Here is a 20044-nt window from a genome sequence, read left to right as displayed (position 1 = left end):
AGATAAATAGATAGATAGATAGATAGATAGATAGATAGATAGATAGATAGATAGATAGAAAGATCGATCTATAGAAAGATAGATAGATAGATAGATAGATAGATAGATAGATAGATTAGACAGATAGAGGAGAGTGAGATAGACAGACACAGAAGAAAGGCAGGAAAGAATACAGGGATGGATGGACAGACAGATGAGATGGATGGATGGACAGAGAGAGAGAGGAGAGAGAGATGGTTTAGGGTGGCCATTTTTAATGGAATTGTTGGTCTCTTCGGAGGCGGGGGGGAGGGGAGGTTGGGTTTGCAAGTTGCCTTAAGCAATCTCTAAGGTGACCAGTCACAAATTTGACATTCCACACAGAAGATGCCGTGAAGCACACAGGACCTGAGTCACACTAGTCAACAATGCTGCATGGAATAAAAGGCACCCAGCACATCAGCCACTAACCCAGTCAAATAGGTTTCCCCCCCAGAGGGTTTATCAATCTTGGCAGCTTTAAGGTGGGTGGGCTTCAGTTCCCAGAACTCTCTAGTCAGCATGGGTGGACTTCAACTCCCAGAATCCCCCAGCCAGCATGCTTTAAGACAGATGGACTTCAACGCCCAGAATTCTTCAGGAAGCATGCTTTAAGATAGGTGAATGATTTGTAAGTTGCGAACTTCCTGTGTTGGGTATAGAGAAAATTAGTTGATAGGATCTATTTTCAGCCAAAATGTAACCCAGCATTATATATATTACTACGGTGTTTCCCAACCTTGGCCACTTGAAGATATCTGGACTTCAACTCCCAGAATTCCCCAGCCAGCGTTCGCTGGCTGGAGAATTCTGGGAGTTGAAGTCCAAATATCTTCAAGTGGCCAAGGTTGGGAAACACTGTATTACTACATGTCTATTTTTCTTCCTAAGTATTTGTGTATTGGACAAATGAATAAATAAAATAAATAAAAATATGAGTAAATCAACCCCAGATTGGTGTTCCCAGACCCCCAAACCCTGGTCTCCCACTGACCCAGCTAAGCATGATGTAAGCACAGTAAGCATCTCTCTAACCTACTAAAGCAGAAATCATTAAACGAATACGTCAGCTGAGCACCATGGGTCACAGTTCAGACACTTAAGCTGCTTAGGCTGCTGGATAAGATGCTGATGGGTAGGGAAGGTACCCAGATTATAGTTCATTAATTGCCTCCAAGATGCCAATAATCCAGATAATCAGGACCAAGCGAGGGGATTGGCTAAATCCTCTGATGTCCCTACCAACTCCGTTTCTTGGTTCTTCGGTCACTGTGAAACAGTCAGAAATATTTACAGCGGCTTAAATCGGCCAATGGACAGAGGAAGCGTTTCGTGCCACCTTCTTAATCCCACATGGTTGTAATTCACCCCCGCAACAGCAGCCGGACATAAGAACATAAGAACCTAAGAAGAGCCCTGCTGAATCAGGCCAAAGCCCATCGAGTCCAGCATTCATGGCACCGGACCAGATTGTCTCAGGGACCGCCTTCTGCTGCACGAATCCCAGCGACCAGTTAGGTCCCACAGAGTGGGTCTTCTCCGGGGCCCGTCAACTAAACAATGCCGCTTGGCGGGACCCAGGGGAAGAGCCTTCTCTGTGGCGGCCCCGGCCCTCTGGAACCAACTCCCCCCAGAGATTAGAATTGCCCCCACCCTCCTTGCCTTTCGTAAGCTCCTTAAAACCTACCTCTGCCGCCAGGCATGGGGGAACTGAGATGCTCTTTCCCCCTGGGCCTTTACAATTTCATGTGTGGTTTTTTATATTAATAGGTGTTTAAATCATTTTTAGTATTTATTGGATTATTATTGTACATTGTTTTATTACTGTTGTTAGCCGCCCCGAATCTCTGGAGAGGGGCGGCATACAAATCCAATAAATAAATAAATAAATAAATAAATTCTGTGTCACACAGTGGTCCACCAATTGTCCATGGGGATCTTGAGCAGAAAGAGAAGGCAAAACCTTCCCTTTCTCTGGACCCCCAACAAATGGGACCTAAGGGAACCCTGCCTGTCTCAACCAACATAGAGGCTGCACATGGACATCTGTTTCAATAACCACCTATGATACACTTGGCATCCATGAATCTGTCTAATCCTGCCTTGAAGCTATCCAGGCTAACAGCTGTCACGACCTCTTCTGGAAGTCAATTCCATCAACCAATGACATCTTCCTAAGACATTGTTCTGTCAATCCAGACATTGCTGCTTATCCATCACGACTGGAAGCTTTGCGTTTATTATTCCAATAAACCAACAAATGTGGATCGTTCCATCAGCTGCAGCCCAAACCTGACCATCGTTTATTTTTTTTAAAAAATTAAAAAACCAACCCAGAATGTAATCAGTTGTGTTCACACAATAGTGTGAGTCCCAAATCACAGTTTAGGAACCGCGGCAGCCGATCCTGTAACACATTAAACGCCAAACACACACGTTAAGGTTTACGTAACTGCTCGTTCCCTATAAATATGAACCGCATTATTGGACTCTTGTTCTGTTTAAGGTTTTTGCTTAAAACACAAGGCACATTCTTAATTTTTTTCACCTCCAACGCATTAAGAAGTGTTCACAGGGCCAAACTTATATAAGCCCATCAAACATTCTGCAGATTTCAGGATTGTGTATCCACCAAACCACAATTTAATTTGGGGACAAAGCCAACCCAGCCAATGGTAGATTCTAGTTTAACTATTTCCCAAGGATGAGAGTAGGACAGGAAATAGAAGCTCAGAAGCTTTGCCCAAACTATCCTAGCATCTGAAATTGTACCTGAAATGAGAGGAGGGTTTTTTAGTTTTTTAAAAAAGGCTCTTTATTGAAAAATGGAGCCCAATAGGCACAGTTCTAGGAGCTGGAAGTCCTTACCAGTTTAATTTCAAGAGAGAAGGGTGAATCTTGGCATAACTGCCCTCCTTCGCTTGAGAAACAGGAAACGGTGGGCTTGTGGCATTTGATGTTTTGGTGAAGAGGTTCTTGAGCAGTCCGTGACAGAGAATCTATCGGGGGGGGGGGGGGGCCTTTTACAGATGTGCTCCCAGGACCTCCGTGTAAAGTTTCACTGCCCCTTTGGCTGATGGGCACAGTTCACTCCACCACTCGCCCTTCTTCTGCTCCATCGACAGGACATCCTGCAGAGAGAGAGGGAGAGAATGAGAGAAAGAGAGAGAGAGGGTAAGGGGGAGAGAGGGGGGGAGAGAGATAAAGAGGCAAAGAGAGAGGGAAGAGAGATAAAGAGGGAAAAAGAGAGGGGGAAAAGAGAGAGTGAGAAAGAGAGGAGAGAGAGAGGGAAAGAGAAAGAGAGAAGAGAAAGGAGAGAATGAGAAAGGGAAAGAAAGAGGGGGGGAGAGACAGAAAGAGGGAAAGGAGAGAGAGAAAGAGGGAAAAAGAGAGAGGGAAAGAGAGAGTGAGAAAATGAAATTGAGAAACAGAGAATTGGAGGGAGAGGGAAAGAGAAGGAAAAGGGAAAGAGAGAGAGAAGAGAAAGGAGAGAATGAGAAAGGAGAGAGAGAGAAAGAGGGAAAAAGAGAGTGAGAAAATGAAATTGAGAAACAGAGAATGGGAGGGAGAGGGAAAGAGAAGGAAAAGAGGGAAAGAGAGAGAGAAGAGAAAGGAGATAATGAGACAGGAGAGAGACAGAAAGAGGGAAAAAGAGAGAGAAAGGGAAAGAGAGGGACAAAATGAGAGAGGGAGAGATGGAAAGAGTGGGAAAGAGAGAGAGAAGGAAAAAGAGAGGGAAAAATGAGAGGGAGAGAATGAGAGAGAGATAGAAATGGGAGAGAGAGGAAAAGAGGGAAAGAGAAACTAAGAGGGAAAGAGAGAGAGGGAGAGAAAGAGACAGGAGGAAAGAGAGAGGGGTAGAGAGAAAGAGAGGGGGGGGGGGAAGAGATAGATGCTGAAATGGGATGAGGTTCAACAGGACATGCAGTAATGGTTGTAATGGACAGATGTTTTGATGGGTGGGGGCGATTTTCAAGGTTGGCTGGAGTTTTACTCTACCTTTTTTCTAGTAAACCTCAAGGCAGAATAATGAACCCAATTAAATTTAGTGCATCTCCAAGAGGGCGAGAGGCTCAGGCCAGCAGGCTTGGTCTAGCCATTTCAGGCAGCAGGAGGAGGTGAGTTCCAGTCCTGCCTTAGGCATGAAAGCCTGCTGGGTGATTTGGGCCAGCCCCCTCCAGAGGTTTAAAACGTACCTCTCGGCTGGCAATGATGATGCTGACGGATTCCTGAGCTTCTGGTCCCCCCAGGGCGTAACACTGCTTCACTTCCTCCGATGTCAGGCTGCACCTGAAGGGCCAAATGGGGAGGAGAACCGTCAGCCGAGGAGCAGAACTAAAGTCGCGATGGAGATTGGAAGGTTTGAAAATGGGCTGGATGAACAAGCAGCTGACTCGTCTTTATGACGGCTGCCGTGTTTATGACGGCTGCAGTGCCTTTTTGGCGATATTGTTGCAGTACGTCTTCGGAGAGGGGCGGCATGCAAATCTAATAGATTATTATTAATTATTATTATGATGACAGATTTGTTTCTCTTGCTGTGTGCATGCGTACATCCAAACTAGACTGTGTTGTTTCTCGGCGTCATATAATATATGTGGGGGAGCCTGGGAGAGGGATCTCTGGCCTCACAAATTAGCTAGAGGCAGATATTTCTCTCTCCGGGCACAATGAGAATAAATCTGCTGAACAAAACTCCTCACTGGCGACAGGAAGAGCAATGGGCCATTAAAACAGTCTGCGAGCTCCATTCAGTGGCCCTGAGTCCACCCTGATGCAGGAGATTACAGGGGCATTAAAATACAAATTTACACACACACCGTATTTTTGGGACTATATAAGATGCACTGTTTGGTCTCCCAAAAGGGGGTGAAAATGTCTGTGTGTCTTATAGACTGAATATTGCTGAAGCCCCCGCCCACCCAACGGTCATCTTTTGGCCTCCGCATGCCCCATTTTTGGCCAGTTTGGGGGGCTTTTTTTTTCCAGCCCATTTTCGGGCAGTTTTTGAGGCTTTTGGGGGGCATTTTAAGGACTTTTTTGGAGCTGTTTTCAAGGGTTTGGGGGTTTTTTGCACCATTTAGAGGCTTTTTCAGGCTATTTTGAAGGCTTTTTTCACCACCATGCCCAAAAAACAGGCAGAAAAAATCCTCAAAAACAGGTTGAAAAATCCTTGAAAAACAGCCTGAAAAAGCCTCAAAAATAGCCCAGAGAAAGCCTCAAAAATGGGGTGAAAAAAGCCTTGAAAACAAGCAGCAGAAGGGCTTGAAAAATTCTGAAAAAAAGCCCGGAAATGGGGTGTTTGGAGGCCAAAAAAAATTCTTGTTGTTTTCCTCTTCAAAATTTAGGTGTGTCTTATAGTCAGTTATATCTTATAATCTGAAAAATGCAGGTATAGGTATATAAAATACGTGGGCATATGCATAATTTTGTATTTATTTCTTTTATTTGTCATTTTTTCTGTAGTGTATATTACAGGTGGAGAGAGATCCTCAGAGACCTATACACAATGAGATTTCACTTTAATGTATGCTGACTACTGTTCATTCAGAGTGACCATAAAGTTATTTTAAGTCAAAGTTTCTAAGTCTGAGCCAGGGTCATGTGATGTGACTGGCTTTTATTACAAGCAATGTCAACGAGGAAGCCAGATTCATGATACTAATTTAACAACGGCAGTGATGGTGGTGAGAAAGGTCGTAACAGGGGGCAAAACCTGCTCACAGTCACTCATGCCCTCATCACCTCGAGGCTCGACTACTGCAATGCTCTCTACATGGGCCCACCTTTGAAAAATGTTCGGAAACTTCAGATCGTGCAGAATGCAGCTGCGAGAGCAATCATGGGCTTCCCTAAATACGCCCATGTTACACCAACACTCCGCAGTCTGCATTGGTTGCCGATCAGTTTCCGATCACAATTCAAAGTGTTGGTTATGACCTATAAAGCCCTTCATGGCACCGGACCAGATTATCTCCGGGACCGCCTTCTGCTGCACGAATCCCAGCGACCTGTTAGGTCCCACAGAGTGGGTCTTCTCCGGGTCCCGTCGACTAAACAATGTTGCTTGGCGGGGCCCAGGGGAAGAGCCTTCTCTGTGGCGGCCCCGGCCCTCTGGAACCAACTCCCCCCAGAGATTAGAACTGCCCCCACCCTCCTTGCCTTTCGTAAACTCCTTAAAACCCACCTCTGCCGCCAGGCATGGGGGAATTGAGATCCTCTTTCCCCCTAGGTCTTTACAATTCTATGCACGGTATGTATGTATGTATGTTTGGTTTTTATATTAATGGATTTTTAATCATTTCTAATACCAAATTACTATTGTACACTGTTTTATTGTCGCTGTTAGCCGCCCCGAGTCTCCGGAGAGGGGCGGCATACAAATCCAATCAATCAATCAATCAAATAAATAAATAAAATAAATAAAATAAATAAAATAAATAAAATAAATAAAATAAATAAAATAAATAAAATAAATAAAATAAATAAAATAAATAAAATAAATAAAATAAATAAAATAAATAAAATAAATAAATAAAATAAAATAAAATAAATAAAATAAATAAATAAAATAAAATAAATAAAATAAATAAATAAAATAAATAAAATAAATAAAATAAATAAAATAAATAAAATAAATAAAATAAATAAATAAAATAAATAAACAAACAAACAAACAAACAAAATAAATAAAATAAAATAAAATAAAATAAATAAATAATAAATAAATAAAACCCGCTTAACCAATGTCTCATTTAGTGACAGAAATCTGGGGCTCAATTGTGGTTGTAAGTCGAGGGCCGCCCGCCTCCCTGCTTCCTCAAGCATTACCTGACGTAGAATTCGGCGCTGGACCGGCCCGCCGTGGTTTCGTTCCGAACGATGCCAAGCAAAACAGGTCTGCTGAGAGTGTCCGGCTGGAGGTTCACCTGGAAACAGGTGAAAAAGATGATTCGGGAAGCAGCTGGAGGAGAATCCCCGTGGCTCAACACCTTGCCCGCTTTCTCAAGCCTCTCACCTCATCCTGGATCTCGCGGAGCACAGAAGAGAACAGTTCCCCGACCACCCGATCCCCCGGGAGATCCTGATGTCGAATCAAGGATCCCACCGAAGCGTCATTGCCCAGCACAGCCTGCAAAGAAAAGGGAAATACTGTAGCAGCAAATAGGCCTACTCGGGAGTAAGAGCTACAAACTGTTGTGGTCCACCAGTGCAGCTGGCAACAGAGTTGGACAACGAGGAGGCTGGGGAGGATCACGAATCAGGAGAAAGCTCAGAGATTCCAGGGGGAATCAGTTCTCAATGTACACATGCGCAGAGCTGCCAGAAGGCAAGAATCGTTCCGGAAGAGGAGGACTACTTGGGAGTAAGTCTTGGGGATAATTGGCCCTTCCCATAGGCCAGTGTTTTTCAACCAGTGTGCCGCGGCACACTAGTGTGCCGTGAGACATGGTCAGATGTGCCGCGAAGCTCAGAGAGAGAAAGAAAGCAAGAGAGCGAAAGAAAGATAAAGAAAGCAAGAGAGAGAGAGAGAGAGAAAGAGAACAAGAGAGAGAAAGCAAGAGAGAGAGAAAGAGAAAGAAAGCATGAGAGAAAGAGAAAGAGAGGGAGGGAAGGAGAGAGAGAGAAAGACATAGAGGGGAGGTAGGGAGGGAGAGAGAAAAAGAGCAAAAAAGAGAGGAAGGATGGAAGAGAAAGAGGGATGGAGAGAGAAAGAAAGAGGAAGGAAGGGAGAGAAAGAGGGAGAGAAAAATAGAACGAAAGGGAGGAAGAGATAATTTTTTTGTCCAAACTTTTTTTAGGCCCCTGCCCCCGCCCCACTCACTGTGCCCCAGGGTTTCGTAAATGTAAAAAATGTGCCGCGGCTCAAAAAAGGTTGAAAATCACTGCCATAGGCTATATAAGTGGAGCACACAGAAGGGGCTCGTTGCAGGAAGCAACTTTGTTCACCTCATGTCATTTTAGCTGAGACTCCTCTTTGGCCTGGCTAACTTTCTTGCCAATTGGTCTTTGGCAGCTGGTCCAGAGAGATCAAGGTTTGTGTGCTTATCTGCCTTTCCCCCGAAAGACTGTCGTCATTGTTTGGGACTTATTACATCTGGGAATGAAAATAATTCACAGCCGCTAAAACAAAAGATGTTTTGTGGACGCGGTTTGTGCTGTGTTATTTGACCAGGAAGCCCAGGTCAGAATGCAATCAGGCTCCATCGGCGACGTCAATAAATTGGAGAGAAGGTCGTGCAGAGCTTCCGTTTGTGGTTGTAATTTTCCAAAAGAGATACACCCCGGTGTGGTTTATCAGGGGTAAGAATACACAGGGAGTCTTCACCTTCAATTATCGACCGTTCAAACTTACAACAGCCCAGTTTAGAACCATTTTCCAGAGTTACAACCTTTGTAGCATCATCATCATCATCAGACGCTTGGCAAATGACTCATACTTATAACCGTATGAGTCATGAGATCGGCTTTGGCGGCCTTCTGGCAAGCAAAGTCAGTGGGGAAGCCGGGTTCACTTAACAACCGGCTTTCTCATTTATCAAGTGGAATGATTCACTTAACAACCGGGGCAAGAAAGGTCGTAAAATGAGGGAAAGTCACTTAACAAATGTCTCTCATAACAATTAAAATCCTGAACTCAATTGTAGTCGTCAGTATATATTCAATTCAATTCAATTCAATTTATTAGATTTGTATGCCGCCCCTCTCCGAAAACTCGGGGTGGCTCACAACAATAATAAAAACAATATAACAATGGAACAAATCTAATAGTAAAAATTATATTAAAAACCCCAACTGTTAAAAACCATACAACCCATACATACCAAACGTAAAATATAAGAAAGCCTGGGGAGATGTCTTAGTTCCCCCATGCCTGGCCATATAGGTGGGTCTTGAGTAACTTGCGAAAGACAAGGAAGGTGGGGGCTGTTCTAATCTTCGGGGGGAGTTGATTCCAGAGGGCCGGGGCCACCACAGAGAAGGCTCTTCCCCTGGGGCCCACCAAACGACATTATTTGGTCGACGGGACACGGAGAAGACCAACTCTGTGGGACCTTATCGGCCGCTGGGATTCATGCGGTAGCAGGCGGTTCCGGAGGTATTCTAGTCCAATGCCATGAAGGGCTTTAAAGGTCATTACCAACACAGGGAGCTCTTGACTTACGATGGGTCGCTTAAGAACCATTCTGAGTTTTTAAAAGTTATTTATTACTCATCATCAAAGTTACGTTTCCTGCGCTCACACACAACACAGCTCAGTTATTTGAATAGAGTAACATAGTTGGAAGGGACCTTGGAGGTCGTCTAGTCCAACCCCCTGCTTAGGCAGGAAACCCTACTTCAGACAAATGGTTATCCAACATTTTAAAAACTTCCAGTGTTGGAGCATTCACAACTTCTGGAGGCAGGTAGTTCCACAGGTTAATTATTCTAACTGTCAGGAAATTTCTCCTTAGTTCTAAGTTGCTTCAGGTGATCATATGGCAACTGGTTCAAATGCATGGCATCCTGAGATCATAATTTGTGATTTTTCTGCTGTTTTCCAGCAGCAAAATGTCCATTGGGTATGCTGGATTCGTCTAATGACCAGGTGGTTTGCTTAACAATGACTATGATCCCCTGAACAACCATGGTGACTAGTTTTATATTTAAAAAAAACATAGAAACATAGAAGTCTGACGGCAGAAAAAGACCTCATGGTCCACCTAGTCTGCCCTTATACTATTTCCTGTATTTTATCTTAGGATGGATCTAGGTTTATCCCAGGCATGTTTCAATTCAGTTACTGTGGATTTACCAACCACGTCTGCTGGAAGTTTGTTCCAAGGATCTACTACTCTTTCACTGAAATAATATTTTCTAATATTTGTAAACATTTAATCAGGCTGCGTGGTGTCTCAATTGCAGAGACTAACAATCACAATTCTGTGCTCCATGGTGGTCGTAATTCAAGGACTACCTGTCTGTATGTACAAGATTGGTGGGATTCCCTCCTCTGCCCCAAAACGGATAAAGATACCCACCTGAGGCTCCGGGTGTCCGCCAGGAACGTCAATCTTTCCCGGGGCTTCCCCCACACGCAGGCTGCGTCGCATGAAGACAAAATTGTCGTCTGCTGTGTGCACCATCGCACCCACACCCAGGGGTTCGGCGAGGTAGGCTTGGCTGTTCCCAAAGTCCTTGTGCCCCTTTTCCCGCAGCTGCCCGGCTGTCTCTGCCAAGTTGGTGCCCACGAAGTCCTTATAGCTGGTAAGCCCCAGGTGGAAAGTCAAACGGCTCCCGTCCAGCTTGACCGAGTGGAGGCGGAATTTGGCCCCGTCGAAAAGCCACGGGTTCTGCCGGCATCGTGCTGCCCAAACGCTGTCGATTTGGGCCTGATCTGCAGGCAGCGAGGTCCGGTCGTACAAGGGGGAAAGTTCTACTCGGACGCGAGACTCGGGGATACCCCCACAATCCGGGCACTTGAACAGTAAGGAGATATCTGGATCCATCCTTGGTCTGCTTCGTTCACCTGAAAAAAGAGAACGGGCAAACGTCCAGCATTTCCTCTGGTTTGGGATTCCCAATATGTATGTATGTATGTATGTATGTATGTATGTATGTATGTATGTATGTATGTATGTATTTATTTATTTTGTCCAATACACAATGAGAGTTTTAGTGGGTATATATATATATATATATGTCACATATTTTTTTGCCGAATTTGAAAATTAAGGGAGTCTAGGATAGATCTATTTCGGCCTTATTTTGACCTCATCAGCTAGCCATACCCACTGGGTCTTGAACCTGCAACCTTTGCCTTGTAAGGCAGAGAATTATCCTCTAGGCTACAATATCCAATCCCTTCAGCTCTGCACCAGGGAAGGGTTACATATTTTTGTGTCGAATCACCCTGGTGTATTGAAGGAACATCACAGCTCCTTATTTGCCTCTCGGCCCGACCCAGGGCCATTTCCAAGGCAGTTAATTTTATTGATAGCCGACAATTCTATCTGTATGTGTCACATATACAGTATATATACATATAGTAAAATACATGATGCAGGTTATAGAGGAGATACTCATAGTAAAATATATCTAAGAAAGAATAGAAAAGAAGATATAGTAATAGAACATATCAATGAAAGTAGAAGAAGAGATATAGGAATAGAAGAAAGGTATAGGAGATATAGGAGAGCAATAGGACAGGGGACGGAAGGCACTCTAGTGCACTTGTACTCGCCCCTTACTGACCTCTTAGGAATCTGGAGAGGTCAACCGTAGATAATCTAAGGGTAAAGTGTTGGGGGTTTGGGGATGACACTATGGAGTCCGGTAATGAGTTCCACGCTTCGACAACTCGGTTACTGAAGTCATATTTTTTACAGTCAAGTTTGGAGCGGTTAATATTAAGTTTAAATCTGTTGTGTGCTCAGCAGTGCTTCTCAAATAATGGGGCAGGACCCCCAGGGGGGGGGGCGCAGAGCAATGCTAGGGGGAGGGGGTGCATGACCCCAGGGAATGTGGGGTTTTTTGCCGCAGGGAGTAGGGTTTTTTTGCACCTAACAATAGCACGTAGCACAGAGCAGGAGATATGAAGTGCAGATAACAAACCCTTAAGAGACACCATGGAAAAAGATGTAACAGGAAAGAAAAGAAAGGAGGAGAGAGACAGAGATAAGGAGACAAACGTTAAGTCTCTGAAAGCTGAGACGAGGAGATATGACAAAGCTTTTGGAGCGCTTGGCTTCACTGTGACTATGTGGGACACAAGGAAAGACCGGTATGTTTACTCTGTCTAAAAATGTGGACAGCATGAAGCCAAATAAATTAAGGTGTCATTTAAACACATTACGCCCCCAATCACGCAGAAGAGGGAATAAATCTCTGCCAGCGCCCAGAGAAAAGAAATGCTCCCTTCGCTCTGGGCAGCAACTGTCCTCCTCCTCTTCTTCTTCCTCCTCCTCCTCCCACCCAAATTCCGAGCTTTTATTTCTTTCTTAAAGGGTTTGCACGCATTATTTGCTTTTACATTGATTCCTACGGGAAAAATTGCTTCTACTTAAGAAGGTTTCTACTTAAAGAAGTAATAAAATAGCCATTTTTAAAAGCAATTTGGGGACTTTTTAAAACTTATGTCATTCACTCAATTACATTCAAAATCAGGAGGAAAATGCTGGAATTCATTATCCAATTAAGTTTGAAATTATTTCAAACGAAATTATAGTTACGGTAATTATAATATACATTATTTTTGTTAATTTATTTAGCACCATAAATTATCATTTTGAAAAAAATATTAAATGTTGCTAGTTTTTTTTTCAACTATTGTACTAGAATCTCAAATTGACAATGTAGCCTCAATCAAAAACACATTCTGTTAATTGAAGATCTTTATTTTATGAAGCCATCTGCAAACAACCATGTTTAGTAAAGAAAATTGCCAACTGAAGCTCTGAATATATATATATATATATTATTTGATTCACACACTGCCTGATTCCAAAATGATTCTACACCTCTGATCGTGACCATAATTTGTTCCATAACTTTGTTCTCAACCCAATTTGGTCATGACCCGAACCTAATTTTGGAAATTTGGCACTTACAAAAAAAATTGGTGTGGAAGGGGAAATTGGCTGCAGAAATTTTGTGTGTGTGTGTGTGTGTGGATTTTTTGTCGGAACCAGATTTGGTTGTAGTCGGAAGCATTTGTGACCCAGGTTTCTACTATTCATAGCATACAATATTTTATTTATTTATTTATTTATTTTGTCCAATACAAATTGAAAGTTAAAGAGAATAAAAACGTGTAGTAGTAAATATCAGGGAAGGGACAGAAGAAGAGATATGAGAATAGAATACATCAATGAAGAGTAGAGGAAGGATATATGGATGGGAGAAAAGATATATAGAATATAGGAGAGACAAATATCAAATAAATAAAAGAAAAAAACAAAACAATAAAAATAAACAAGGTAACATGTCGCCTGGTGGGACCCAGGGGAAGAGCCTTCTCTGTGGCGGCCCCAGCCCTCTGGAACCAACTCCCCCCAGAGATTAGAACTGCCCCCACCCTCCTTGCCTTTCGTAAACAACTTAAAACCCACCTCTGCCGCCAGGCATGGGGGAATTGAGATCCTCTTTCCCCCTAGGCCTTTACAATTCTATGCATGGTATGTATGTATGTATGTTTGGTTTTTATATTAATTGATTTTTAATCATCAATACCAAATTACTATTGTACACTGTTTTATTGTCGCTGTTAGCCGCCCCGAGTCTCTGGAAAGGGGCGGCATACAAATCCAATAAATAAATAAATAAATAAATAAATAAACATCTGATCACTCAAAACATTATACATACAAAGACTCAACCGAAAAATGGGATCCATCCACCCCACTATACCTAGAGTATACAACATGGGAAACGGAACACGGAACGAATTTTAAGTTCTTAAGTAGAGGTACCACTGTATATTGGGGAAAAAAGAGAGGGAGAAATTTAGAGCTGCCAACTGTTCAAATAAATAAAACTCGATCTCTTTCTGGAGAGGTGTAAAAGAAGGCAAGACTTCTATATCAGCCGCAAGTTGCGTTAGAAGCAAAGTCTCTGGCGGATCAAGGATTTGAAAATCTGGTAGCTGAATCACAGCAGAAAAAACTCATTTTTGCAAAGGTTGAGGCTGGGAATAGCTGCAGTTTAAAGGATGAGCTGTAGAGCTGGAAAGTAGTTGGCAATGCTCAGCTGGAACGTGGGGGAAAACCAATTTTTGGGAGGGGGGAATAGTAGGGATATTTGACAGGGAGGAGAAAGAAAGAAAAAAACCGAGGCTTCGTGCCAATTCTTAATTCCGTCCACCACCTCCACTCGCTACGGCTGATATTAAGCTTTTTTTCCCTTTGGACCGGATTGCAGAGGCTATAAATCCAAAGAGGACGTCAAGCCCTCGAGCGGAGATGGATGAGATTATAAGGCTTCAATTTAATTACGGAGCGAAGATGGGCCCCTTCGTTGCTCCTAGAATGCCATCATTGTAGTTTAATCGCAATAATTGTCTGCAGAGGGTGGGAAGCAACTGCCACACTGCAGCTTTCACTAAAGAAATGTCCGTTGGATAACTCATTGTTTTTTTAATATTTCCCCCTCCGCTGCCTAGATTTTTTTTAAAAAAGGTTTAAAATCTTTTTTAATAACTTTATTTTATTTATTTTATTTTATTTATTTATTCATTTGTCCAATACACAAATACATAGGAAGAAAAATAGACATGTGATAATATAAAAGAGGGTGACAGTGAACTTAGAGGAGAGGATATATGAAAGGAAGAGAATGTATAAGATAGGTGAAAGAAAGGAAAGACAATTGGACAGAGGACGAAAGGCACACCAGTGCACTTATGTACGCCCCTTACTGGCCTCTTAGGAACCTGGAGAGGTCTTTCCTCCAAAATAAAAACAGTTCAGCCTCATCATAGCCGTAACCATGGCCCTCGACTTACAACAAGTTCATTTAGTGACCGTTTGAACTTTTGACGGCACTGAAAAAAAATTCACACTTATAACCATGGCAGCATCCCCCCTTGGTCACATGATCAAAATTTAGATGCTTGGCAATTGGCTCATATTTATGACCATTGCAATGTCCTGTGTGTGTGGGGGTGGTGGTTAATGTGGTCCCTTTTTGCAACCTCACTTTTGTTGCTAAGTGAGACATAAATGAGTTTTGCTCCGTTACATGATTTTTTTACTTGTTAAGAGAATCTCTGCAGGTTGTTAAATGAATCTTTCCTGATCAGAGGGTCACAAAAGGAGACCACAGGCCCCTCCCTCGTGATACTGCAATGGTCATAAATGTGAGTTAGTTGCCGAAGGTCTGAATTTTGAGCCTGGGGTTTTAAGGGCGAAAAACATAGTCGTAATTCCCTTTTCCCTCCCACTGCTGTTTTGAGTTTGAACGGTCACTAAATGAAGTATCGTAAATCGAGAACTATCTGAAGTGGGAAGCCAGACAGCTGGGAAAGACAACATTAAGTCACAGTTCAATTGAGCGTAGAACACGTGCTGAAAACATTTATCTGGGATTTGAACCGGGAAGACACAGACCACTGAATCTGGTTTGGCTGTCACCAACGGTGCTAAACCAAAGACAGATGAAAATGTCAAAAACAATTAAGAAAGAGATTCTTTGCAACAAAACCCTAGAGGAATTTTCTCGCTGCTTTATTAGTTCCAGCTCATATGAAATATGTGAAATGTGAAATATTTCCCAACCCTCCAATACTGTAAATATTTTTTCTACTTTCCCCCCCCTTCTGTCGTTATAGGTAGCCCTCAACTTACGACCTCAATTGAGCCCAAAACTTCTGCTGCTAAACAAAACATTTGTTAAGGGAGCGCTGCCCCGTTTTATGACCTGTCTTGACAACGAAGTGAATCCCTTGGCAGTTGTTAAAAGTTAGTCACCTGATTGCCGAAGTGAATCTGGCTTCCCTGTTGATCCACTTTGACTTTGTAAAAAGGGATCACATGCTACTGTCGTAAACATGAACCAGTTCCCGAGTGTCTGAATTTTGATCATGTGACCATGGGGAATGCCACGAGGGTCATAAGCGTGAAAAATGATCATAAGTCACTTCCTTCCTTGCCACAGTTGTTAAATGAATCACTCTAGTTATTAAAGTCTGAGTCTGCGGAGAGGGGCGGCATACAAATCTGATTAATAAATAATAAATAAATAAAGTCAGTAACACAGTTGTTAGAATAGAATAACAGAGTTGGAAAGGACTGTGGAGGTCTTCTAGTCTAACCCCCTGCTTAGGCAGAAACCGTACACCACTTCAGACAGTTCTTTACAGCCCTCTCTAAGCAATTTACAGAGTCAGTCTCTTGCCCCCAACAATCTGGGTGCTCATTTTACCATTCCTGGAAGGATGGAAGGCTGAGTCAATTTTGAACCTGGTGAGACTTGAACTGCCAAACTGCAGGCAGCTACCAGAAGTAACCTGTAATACTAGTGGCTCATTAGAATTAGAATAGAATAACATTTCGACAGAATTGAAATCAGCATTTCTAGAAGATGCTAATTAATTTCTAGGTCAGAACCATTGTTAACAAGATACAGGTAGTCCTTGACTTATAATAGTTTGCTGAGTGACCGTTGAAAGTTACAGCAGCTCTGAAAAAAGTGACTTAGGACATTTCCAAGCATCTCCGTGGTTACTTGATCAATATTTGGACACTTGGCAACCGACTCATCTTTATGATGGTTGGAGTATCCTAGGATCACATGATCCCCTTCAGATTTTCACCTAACAACGGGGCTACTGACTTGGCAACGAAGGCTGTAAAATGGGTCACTGAATATCTGTTTCGCTTAATAACAGAAATTTTGGGCTCAATTGTGGCCGTACGTCGAGGTGTATCTGTACTGTACTGTGATAAAGTTGGTTTGCTTTCCCTAAGAGTCCCAGCAGCTTTGGAATTGACCAGGTGAAATAACCGTGGTCGTGTTTTGACTGGCACTGACTTTATGGTTTAGCACACGTTCACACAATACAGGACAGACTAAAATAAGATTGGGGGCATAACTATGCTCAACCCAGATGCTATGTATTATGATTTATTAAGTATTAGGGAAAAAAACCTCACGTTGTGGCGTATCTGTCTTGCAACAGGAATTGTTTCTTCAGTTATCAGTTGTTGATTTGCAGGATGAGTCCACAACGGATCAGCGCCAAAGGGCTGGGTATTCACCAAAGTCCTATAACTAAACAAAAAGAGCTTTGGTTTAAGAGTGTGACTTTTCATACAAAATGTCAAAAATCAGATGCTATGGAAGAAGGATTGACAAACAGACAAACAGACAAATAGGCAGACATAAAGGCAACTTGGAATTGCAACTTGAAGGGTTCTTCTTGGTGCTCTCTAAGCTTGTTTGTTTTCTTGAAGACGTTTCATCACCCAACTAGGTTACATCATCAGTGTTAGAAGGGAGAGGGGTTTGCTGCAGATGTCCCTTCTATCACTAATTATGTTACCTAGCAGGGCCATGAAACATCTGCAAGAAAACAACTAAGGTCAGAAAACATCAAGGGCCTCTCATTTCAAGCCTGAGCTACAAATATTCTCTTTTATTGAGTTACAATTTAAAACGCACAAACACACACACACCTGAATTGGGTTTGCGTAGACAAAGGACAAGAGCTGGTAAAAACACATTCTGTTTTTGCTCTCTGTTTTATCTCTTTAAACCAGCTGCAAACTCAGCCAGATAAAAGAGTTACAGGAGCAAGATTGAATTCTGCTGGAAAAATTGGCAGGCTTTTAAAGTCCATTACTCATGTTACCTGAGCAAAATCACTGGAGGACCAAAACATTTCAGAACTCCTGTGTTAATATAGATTGAAACTGAATCCTCAAAAGTCAACAGTGTGGTTATTTCTCGCCCTACCCTGATACCAATAAAATAATTTTATTCGTTTTGATTTTTTAAAACAAACTCATTTCTCATTGCCAGGGATTCCAAAGTCTGCAAAATGTTGTAACCCCTGTTCTAAGGTCAGCTTGAAGCCCGGAGCATGAAGCATTAATTTCCGCTGCAGTTTTTCTCTTTTGCCTTTCCTTCATACCACGTAAACAAATTGGCATTTCTCGTTTGGCAGCAACATAACTTCCCTTCTGACACCGGTTTTTCTAAGCTGTCCTGACTGGGCCCTTTGTAGGAGGAACCTCCACCCCATTCAAAAATAAAACAAAACAAAACATAAAAGGTCCATTCTTTCTTCTTCCCAGTGAAAGAGAAATGTCACTGCCGCACCTTGGACAAAAGCGTATTTTGTTGGTGTGGCTCCCTGGTTCGTTTTCACTGGGAGGCTGCTGGCACCCTTTCCGTATATTTCACGGCTGACCAGATATTAGCCCTTTTGCCTGGCAACTTTAGAAAAGAAACATAGAAACATAGAAGACTGACGGCAGAAAAAGACCTCATGGTCCATCTAGTCTGCCCTTATACTATTTCCTGTATTTTATCTTACAATGGATCTATGTTTATCCCAGGCATGTTTAAAGTCAGTTACTGTGGATTTACCAACCACGTCTGCTGGAAGTTTGTTCCAAGGATCTACTACTCTTTCAGTGAAATAATATTTTCTCATGTTGCTTTTGATCTTTCCCCCAACTAACTTCAGATTGTGTCCCCTTGTTCTTGGGTTCACTTTCCTATTAAAAACACTTCCCCCCTGGACCTTATTTAACCCTTTAACATATTTAAATGTTTCAATCATGTCCCCCCTTTTCCTTCTGTCCTCCAGACTATACAGATGGAGTTCATGAAGTCTTTCCTGATACGTTTTATGCTTAAGACCTTCCACCATTCTTGTAGTCCGTCTTTGGACCCGTTCAATTTTGTCAATCTCTTTTTGTAGGTGAGGTCTCCAGAACTGAACACAGTCTTCCAAATGGGGTCTCACCAGCGCTCTATATAAGGCAGAGGTCCCCAAACTTGGCAACTTTAAGACTTGTGGACTTCAACTCCCAGAATTCTCCAGCCAGTGTAGCTGACTGGAGAATTCTGGGTGTTGGAGTCCACAAGTCTTAAAGTTGCCAAGTTTGGGGACCCCTGATATAAGGGGATCACAATCTCCCTCTTCCTGCTTGTTAGCAGGAGCATCTGTAATATCTTTTTCAAATCAAAACCCACAGGCTCCGCAAGGGATCCCACAGCCAGCTGTTCCCTTGCCTTTCAACCTTTGCAATTGGCATGTTTCAATTTAATTTTGGGGCGGGAGAGGGAAACCCCTTTTGCACAAAGCGAAGATTCATTCACAGGGCCTCGATTGAGCAGTGGGGACTTGGCTTCTGGCATCTTTAGCTGTTGATAAAAAAAAGATCCTCCTTTGGTACCTGGAGGAGGGGGACAATTGTGCATTTGATAGACCCCCCGCTTCCTATTGTCACTTGACAAAATCATACACTGGGACTGTAATAAACAGTTATCATATTTTCTTCAGGGTACAAATGTATATGTAGTTTCTAGAACCGGTAAGTTTTATAGTCAGGGCTGTTCAGATGAGAATATGTTTTATAGAACATATTGGGGTGGCATGCAAAGGAGATGAACTCACTTAAGAATATTTTATATCAGTATCTTAGATTTGTTTAATATAATCCTTTGCACGAGTTATATTCTCACGTTTTCCTACTCAATTTTAGCATATTATACTGCATTTTAACTTATTATTTATTCAAATTCCCTCTATTTCAGCCAATTTTATTGTATTTTAACCAGTCACAGTTTTATGACGACCGATGTGGTCCTTTTCCTCGCTTTGATATGGTCGATTGACTAATCAAATGAAGTTGATATTGATTGATTGATTGATTGATTGCTATTGTCACTTGGCCACGAATCTTCTGCTTCAAAGTTTGACCACCTGCAGTTATAGAAAATCAATCAGACGTCTCACAAATCTGTGTAGGGCTAGGCAAGAAAGGGAGCTAAGTTCTTACAGGTGCACACATCCATTTGAATTAGCATTCACGCACACAAATGTATACCCCTTCGTAAACAAACATATAAAATATCTGATAATATAAATCTAGCGTACATTGTGTGCGAGTGTAAACTTAATCCAAACCGCACATACGAACTGAATAAACAATCTCTCACTGCTAACCCACACTCAGTAAAAGACCTTGGAATACTAATATTGAATGACCTAAGTGCTAAAGCCCACTGCAACAATATCGCCAAAAAAGCTTCTAGAGTTGTTAACCTGATCCTACGCAGCTTCTGCTCAAGCAATCTCACACTACTCACAAGAACCTACAAAACTTTTGCCAGACCCATCCTAGACTACTGCTCGTCTGTCTGGAACCCATACCACATCTCGGACATCAACACCCTTGAAAACGTCCAAAGATATTTCACCAGAAGAGCCCTTCACTCCTCCACTCGAAACAGAATATCCTACGAAAATAGACTAACAATCCTGGGCCTAGAAAGCCTAGAACTACGGCGCCTAAAACACGATTTGAGTATT

At 42.4% G+C, this 20044-nt stretch overlaps 2 protein-coding genes across 9 annotated transcripts in view; both read right to left on the bottom strand.

The window, feature by feature from the left end:
• The window catches only part of TRPT1 (tRNA phosphotransferase 1), a 35363-nt gene extending 32405 nt beyond the window's left edge, over positions 1-2958 (bottom strand). For all 4 annotated transcript variants that reach the window (XR_011560494.1, XM_070766228.1, XM_070766229.1 and 1 more), the window contains exon 1: positions 2887-2958. The gene's annotated coding sequence lies outside the window, so the exon portion shown is untranslated. The remainder of the gene's footprint in view (positions 1-2886) is intronic.
• The window catches only part of NUDT22 (nudix hydrolase 22), a 29304-nt gene that overhangs the window by 7330 nt on the left and 1930 nt on the right, over positions 1-20044 (bottom strand). For 2 of the 5 annotated variants that reach the window (XM_070766220.1, XM_070766221.1), the window contains exons 2-7: positions 16653-16770; positions 10044-10531; positions 7037-7150; positions 6850-6947; positions 4215-4308; positions 2808-3149 (exon numbers count right to left, since the gene is read on the bottom strand). In XM_070766220.1, coding sequence (XP_070622321.1) covers positions 3042-3149; positions 4215-4308; positions 6850-6947; positions 7037-7150; positions 10044-10511 — 882 coding nt within the window. In that variant the 5' untranslated portion in view covers positions 10512-10531; positions 16653-16770 and the 3' untranslated portion in view covers positions 2808-3041. Of the gene's footprint in view, positions 1-2807; positions 3150-4214; positions 4309-6849; positions 6948-7036; positions 7151-10043; positions 10532-16652; positions 16771-17820; positions 17895-20044 lie in introns of those variants that run through there. The other 3 variants (XM_070766222.1, XR_011560493.1, XM_070766224.1) reach the window with 3 other exon arrangements.

Source organism: Erythrolamprus reginae, chromosome 13 (genome assembly GCF_031021105.1).
Source record: "Erythrolamprus reginae isolate rEryReg1 chromosome 13, rEryReg1.hap1, whole genome shotgun sequence".
Lineage (NCBI taxonomy): Eukaryota > Metazoa > Chordata > Lepidosauria > Squamata > Dipsadidae > Erythrolamprus > Erythrolamprus reginae.
Note: the sequence above shows the minus strand (reverse complement) of the source record. Positions and strands in the feature narration are given on the sequence as shown.